The 8,044-nt window shown below is 37.5% G+C and overlaps 1 protein-coding gene across 1 annotated transcript; it reads left to right on the top strand.

Moving 5' to 3' along the window:
• Positions 1–6,426: 6,426 nt before the first annotated feature.
• LOC126825416 (uncharacterized) lies at positions 6,427–7,543 on the top strand. Its single transcript, XM_050555103.2, has one exon. It carries the CDS (start codon positions 6,501–6,503, stop codon positions 7,506–7,508), a length of 1,008 nt encoding a protein of 335 aa, XP_050411060.1. The 5' UTR covers positions 6,427–6,500; the 3' UTR covers positions 7,509–7,543.
• Positions 7,544–8,044: the final 501 nt, after the last annotated feature.

The raw sequence follows: 8,044 nt of genomic DNA, 5'->3' as shown, positions 1-8,044 counted from the left end.
GGGAGTAGGAGACGAAACTTTAGGCAGCGATCACATAGCAATCCACACCGCCATAGCCTACACCGCCAATTCAGAAAACATCAAATCCCAGGCTAAATGGAAAATGGACAAGGCAAACTGGGAACTATACAAAAATTTATGCAATGGCTGGGACTTCGAGTCAATAAGACATGACAATATTGATACCTTTTCAAGCAATCTAACTAAGGCAATAATTGGCTCAGCAAAGCAAGCTATCCCCCGAACAAAAGAAACCAATAGGAAATCCCCCAAACCTTGGTGGTCAGAAAATCTTCAGACTCTAGTCAACACCCGAAAATCGGCGCTACGAAAATACAAACGTAGGCCGAATGAGGAAACAAAAACTGACTACCAAGAGGCTAAACTGTCCGCAGAAACAGAAATCAAACAGGCCAAAGAAGAAAACTGGCAAAACTTTTGTAGCTCCCTAAATGATCGAACAAAAATTAAAACAGTATGGAACAAAATATCAGGAATCACCGGTAAAAAAGTAAGACAAAATATACCTCTACTAACCTATAAAACAGAAACAGCCTAAAATAATACGCACAAAGCAAACCTGTTAGGACAGACTTATGCGGATGGCTCCAGCAACAGCCAACACAATGAAACATTCAAGGCCATTAAGAACAATTTTTTAAAAAACCAACCGCCAATAATACACCAAGATGCAGATAATGAATCAGATCTAAATAGTCCCATTAATATAGATGAGTTGAAAAAAGCATTACGGACTAAATCCCACAGTGCAGAAGGGCTAGACTGTGTGAAATACACAATGCTGAAAAATCTACCCGAGAAAGCACTGGCGTTAGTCCTTGATATCTTTAATCCCTCATGGTCAAAGGGAAAAACCCCACTAGAATGGAAGACTGCCTCAGTCATTCCCCTACATAAGCCCATAATAAAGACAAAAACGAAACAACGTCGTATCGCCCAGTCAGTCTCACATCTACTTTATGCAAAACACTAGAAACAATAATTACAGACTAAAATTTCACTGTGAAAGCAACAATATCTTCACAAAACAGCAAAGTGGCTATCGTTCCGACAGGTCGACAGCAGACCATATCATTAGATTACAACATGACATCTCCAAAGCCTTCACAGCTAAACAATACCTCTGCGCAATCTTTGTTGACTTAACAAAGGCCTTCGACCTTGTATGGGTGGATGGTCTTTTACACAAACTCCATAACGCGAAAATCAAAGGCCGAATGTACAAGTGGATAGAAGACTTTCTGAACGACAGGCATAAATTCAAAATGGAAAACGGAACGCCGCAAGGATCCGTTATCAGCCCATTACTTTCCAATATAAGGATAAATGATCTTCCAAGCTACGGGGGGAAGGGCACAGAATCCGCATTATTTGCTGACGACAGCTCGTTCTGGAAAGCTTCAAATAACATAGGTATAATCAAACAATCGCTCAAATATACACTAAAACAAATCTCAAAGTGGGCAGACGACTGGGGTTTCAAAATTTCGGAAGGGAAAACAGTAGCAATAATGTTTCATCCGACTGACACTAACAGGAAAATAGACTTAAAACTTAACGACTCAAAAATTGAATTCAAAACAGAAGCCAAATTTTTAGGAATGATATTTGACTCCAAACTTTCTTGGAAACCACACATAGATAGCATAGTGGGTCGCACATCAAAAACACTCAACTTAATGAAATACGTCAGTGGAATGCAATGGGGCGCAAATAGAAGCACTCTTATGTTAATATAAAGAGCACTTATCCGCTCGGTATTCGACTACGGATGTCTGGCTTATGCAAATGCAAGTGATACACAACTAAATAAATTGAACATAATACAAGGTAAAGCATTAAGACTAGTAACAAGAGCAGCAATAGGAACCAAAACAGTTGTCCGTTTACAAGAGATGGGAGAACTCCCGCTCGATCTCAGGCGAGAGGAACTGTCACTCAAGTACTGGGGTAAACTGCAAATGCTAAAAGAAAAATGTCCGACATATAAGTGCCTCCAACAATTCAAACGCATAGGCTATAGAAAAAATACGCGTCCCATGACATTCGGGCAAATGTCAAACGATGTCTTAAATAAGCACGGTTTAAAAGGAACAATCATAGAAACAAAAACTTATCCCGTCACTCCACCCTGGCAACTAAGCGATCCAATCATCAACACGCACCTAATAAACGTTACAAACAAACACGCTAATCCCATAGAGGCTAGAGCACTAGCATTAGAACTAATAGACACCAAATGGGCAGACTATCTCAAAATCTATACAGATGGATCGAAAAATAATACACAGGGATCAACAGGGTACGGCATTTTCATACCCAAAGCAAAGCTAAACATCAGGAAAAGGATACCAGAACATTGTTCTGTGTACACCGCAGAACTGATGGCCATTAAAACTGCAATAGAATGGCTAGCCACACAAACACACCAAAAAGCCGTTATCCTATCAGACTCCCTAAGTAGCATCAAATCCATCGAATCAGACTATTCCAAAAGCAGACAGGGCATAATCCACCAAATTAGGGATATTAATCAAACAATCAAAAATAACGAAAGAGAGGTAGTCCTTGCATGGATCCCCTCCCACATCAATATCTTCGGCAATGAACAAGCTGACAAGCTAGCCAAGGAAGGGTTGTCATTAAATGATATAGAAAATTTAGAATACAGCAGTCAGGAATTCACAAGCATAGCTAAAGATAAAATTAAAAATGCATGGAAGACCCGTCTAAACCAAGAGAACACTCATCGCTATCAAATTGATAGCAATCTTGTAGGCAAGGTTTACATCAATCATCCCTCAATCAAAATATGCAAACTCATCACGAGGCTTAAAACGATAAACGTAATAAAAGACTTCACCTATACACCAATTAAATGCTCACGTGGACAAATTGCGACCACGTCACACCTGCTAATCAACTGTAATCAATTGAACAAAGAACGTAAATCCGTAATTAAGAATCTAGCAGAGAGGGGAAACACGCTCTGTCTCAAATCTCTCCTTTCTCCACAACCCGATATCACCTCGGTGGAAGCGGACGTAAAATACAACTAACACTAACTAACTAACAACCCGACGACAGATACTGGACATCACAACTTGTCTGGGATTTTATTGAGAACATAGGGATGACCAAATATATAAAATAATAAAATTAATCAATTAAACAGTAGGGCGGAACGTAAAAATGTCCTCTAGAAGGAAGCGTAAACCGTCCTACACTAATAATAAATATAGGCACGACCAAATACATAAAATAATAAAATTAATCAATTAACAGTTGGGCGGAGCGTAAAAATGTCCTCTAGAAGGAAGCGTAAACCGCCCTACACTACTAATAAAACTCCGATAAAATTAATAAATCAAATAACAAAATTAACCAATTAACAGTAGGGCGGAACGTAAAAATGTCCTCTAGAAGGAAGCGTAAACCGCCTTACACCACTAATACTACTCCGATAAAATTAATAAATCAATCAATAAAATTAATCAACTAACAGTAGGGCGGATCGTAAAAATGTCCTCTAGAAGGAAGCGTAAATCGCCCTACACTACTAATTTACCATTTACCATTAATCTACCATTAATATAATTCATGAGTAATTTATTATTCTTATTATTTATTTGCAATTCATTATTTTCTTCTATTCCACTTATTATTCTTATTATTAGTTTATAATGCCCCCCCCCCCCCCCCCACCGAAGCCTTACTAGACGAAATAACAACAAAACCACAGTAAGACCAGATACTCTCTTTTCTCTAGCTTTCTTTTTCAGGTGCTGGATTCTTCCTTCAGAGAACCAACAATAAAAGGAATGGATAACAGAAACAAAGATGTAACAACGCCACCATACCGGACAACAAACCCAAATGGAAGGAAGAATGGACCAGGACTCATACTCACCAACAAGCCCCAAGGAAGAGTTGCACCGCCCTGCCATTCTACCGGACAGAACGACCAGACCAACACAAACGACCTAATAAGTATATATATGTACATAATATGTTCATGTCTGTGAAAATGTCCGTCATTGTCCATGCCTGTTCTGTCAAAAATTCGTATGTTTGTGAACGTCTACTGGCACTTTTTTCGTCCTTTGCACATGTTATCCTACTGTTGTCTATTGTCCTATGTACATATATATGAAAAAACCTAATTATCCTATTTTTCTCACTAATCACATTGTAAATTAATGCACCTTGTATACCTAACATGTTATTGTCTGTGATATCACCTCGGTGGAAGCGGACGTAAAATACAACTAACTACTACTACTCAATTTCTTCACAATACAGTATTGGAACTTAAACTCTCTCTTCTGTTTTAATTCAAGGTACGGTTTAAGCCACGTTATTCTGTTTTGCCGTCCTCATCAGCTAAAATGTTATTTACATTATTTATTCTTACATGATTTTATTCTCCATTATATTTTATTTAGCCAAACATTATTTCTTGTATATAATATGTAATTTCTCATATGTATGTTAAATGTTTATAAGTTGCGATTGGTTTAATTATTGACTTATTTAAGCATAGGCTACTAGTAGATATTGGACAGCCATAGTTCTATTTTTATTTCACGTATAAATATTCGTTAACCTTTTTGTACTATATTTTATCACTTCGTATTAACCATGGCAACATATGGTTCGCAAATTGTATTCGTTAGTCAATGTTCAGTTTGAGCTCAAAAGTGTTGGCTGCACTTTAATATGCGCGCTAAATCATATTTATTTTTATGTATGAGCGTAAATTGCATATGTAAGCTTTAAGAGCTAAATCAAACGAACAAATGATTAGCTAAATATAGATGTAACCATGGCCGCAGATCTTATTAAATTTTTTTTTTGGGGGGGGGGGCGGAGTTGGCGGAGCCCGACACACGGCTAGCGCCGCAGGCGCGAACCGTTCTGCGGGGGGTCTGGGGGTCCTCCGCCATAAAATTTTGAAAGCAGGATGCCTGAAAACGCTATCTGAGACCATTTCTGAGCATTTTGCAGAGATGAACGTACCGAGAATAAATTGTCGTTTTTGAGCGAGAATAATCAATACGAATACGGTAAAAAATAGTTATGAGGGCTTAGAGTGCAGGCGGACTGGTTATATTATAGAGGGGTAGATTATAGGCAGTCACTTAGAATTGGCTAAATACACGTGGCAGCCTTTTCAGATTAATATCCCTTGATATAATCTTTAGTTCATTGTTTTAAAATAAATTAATCACCCTCATAAATTAAGTTGGCTACCATGTTGAGAGAGTTATGTCTACCAATACTGTATTTCCCAAATGAAGCAGAACTAAAGGATTAACTAAAACAATGGATGTCAATTAGGCCTGAAGCACTCGGACCATGGCAGGTTTAAACCCCATGTGACCACAACTGACTAATCAGGTGTCTTCGATGAGTTAATCCTTAACCTGCCTTTAAATACGAATGTTGGACTCAGCTTCTTCACAATACAGTATTGGAACTTAAACTCTCTTCTGTTTTAATTCAAGGTAAGCCACGTTATTCTGTTTTGCTGTCCTCATCCGCTAAAATGTTATTTACATATATATATTCTTACATGATTTTATTCTCCATTATATTTTATTTAGTCAAACATTACTTCTTGTATATATGTTATTTCCCCTACGTTAGTTATCTTATATATTTATAAGTTTCGCTTGGTTTAATTATTTACTTATTAAGCATAGGTTACGGATCACATATTAGACAGCCGTAATGGTATTTTTTAATTTTACGTTTAAATGTTCGTTAAGCTTTTTCACTATATTTCAATACTTACTAACCATGGCAGCATATGGTTTATAAAATATATTCGTTAGTCTATGTTCAGTTTGAGCTTAAAAGTGTTGGCTGCACTTTAATATGCGCGCTAAATCGTATATACTTTTCATATATAAGCGTAAGTTGCATATGTAAGCTGTAAGAGCTAAATCAAACAAGCAAATGATTAACCAAATTTAGATGCATTTTATTTACGTCTATATGACACATCGGCAGCTACGCCACCTATCCGGAACACGTGTCGCCTCCTATAATTATACGTGTAACAAATAGTGCCTCTGCACAGCCAAGTGAGTTAGCCCCCCCCCCCCATTCCTTTTATAAATCATAGTTCATTTTGTTAATCTATTATCTTAAAATTGTATATTATATTGATTTTGTATTTTATTATGATTTGAGACAATACAGTATTGGAACTTAAACTCTCTTCTGTTTTAATTCAAGGAACGCATAAAACAAATTACTACGGCGTATGACACGAACACGCCCCTTTAAAATTGGTGGAGTATTGCCTTTAAAGAGACCGTATGAATCAAGAAACAGGAGCGACACCAGACAACTATAAAAACAAAATTTTAACACGAAGTGCTACCGCATCTACGTCATCAACGACGAGTACAAACACAGTGGTGCAAAGTGCATCACAATCATCAACACAAACCAACAGTAAAAACAGGACAATGAATCAAGCTCACTTTACCATTCCAACTTTTCATGGATTAAAGTCAGAAAACGCTACACTTTGGCTCAAAAATGTGGAATTGTATTGTTCTATGCAATCATTAGACGATGACCGCCAATTACCAACAATTATTTTACATCTCCGCGACGGTGCAAGACGGTGGTACGATAATCTTGAACCACGTGTGCAACATGACTTAAAACTGTTAAAAGAACAATTTCTTAAATCATATCAACCAAGTACATTTGTTGATATGAGAGTGAACGCCCAAACAAACGGTGAAACTTGTGAGATGTTTTTAAATCGTGTAGAAAAAAAGTATCACTACACAAATATGGACGAACGGGTAATCATGGGCTTAGCTATTGAAGGACTTCTACCCAACATTAAAAGTCACGTAGTGCTACAACAGCCATCCACATGGCAAGAACTGAAAAGTGCGTGCTATCTCGTAGAAAGCACAATTCCTACGCAACCCAATGTATCTATGGTGACCCAGGACATTAATAAAGATATCATTGGCGCTATAGCAGAAGGCGTGGCCAAGAAACTAAAGCATGAAAATGAACAATTTACGCACCACCCTACACAATATTATGAACAAAGTGATCAGGTACAAGTACCTGATAATCATTACGAAGTAAATTATACTTCACACCAGTACCGCCAACCAAATCGTCAGGTACATGATTTTACCGGACACCAGGGACAACACCAAACTAATTTCCATCTACCTCCAAGACAGAGCAATTACCATTCTAGAGGCAATGGTTACCAACAGAATTCATCACATCATCAACCTCATCGACATAATAATTACCAGTCTAGAACCAGTGGTTACCAAACAAATTCTTCATATCCATGCCGATATTGTGGTGAGTACTGTTCTCCTATTAAACCATGTGAAGGACCAAATTATTTCTGTACACACTGTAAACGTCCAGGCCATCATATCAATTTTTGTAATAACAAGAAAGCTGGTCGACGTCCATTTACGCGCCCATAGGATAAGGCGCCTGGCTCTAAGAATACTTGGAACAGGCATACCAACGAAAACGAAAAAGTAATTTCACTAATTGCACCTATTGACGATAACGTACTGCAGATTAATATTAATAACATTGAAGTAAAGGGCATTTTAGATACTGGAGCACAAATTTCCTGTATTTCTCAACCTTTGATACATTCTTTGGGTTTAGGAAATCTCCCTATTGACAAATCGAATTATCACAAAGTAATAGGAGTTGGAGGTGAGAAACACATAATTACAGGCACAGTCATAATTCCGTTCAAAATAAGAGACATTACGTATACAAATACATTTTACATAATGCCATATTTGCACCATCCTCTGATATTGGGTATGGAATTCATAAAAAAATGTAAACTTAAATGGAATTTCGAAAATGGCACTCTATTTCTTGAAGACAAGATTGACGATTCCATTGACGGTTCTAACGCCACGCCTGATTCCCATGAACAAAAGACAGAAAAACAATGCTTCATGGGTCTTGTAACGACGCAATCTCCCATTACAATTGG

The sequence above is a fragment of the Patella vulgata genome, chromosome 6, assembly GCF_932274485.2.
Source record: "Patella vulgata chromosome 6, xgPatVulg1.2, whole genome shotgun sequence".
NCBI lineage: Eukaryota > Metazoa > Mollusca > Gastropoda > Patellidae > Patella > Patella vulgata.
This window is presented reverse-complemented; position numbering and strand designations above follow the sequence as displayed.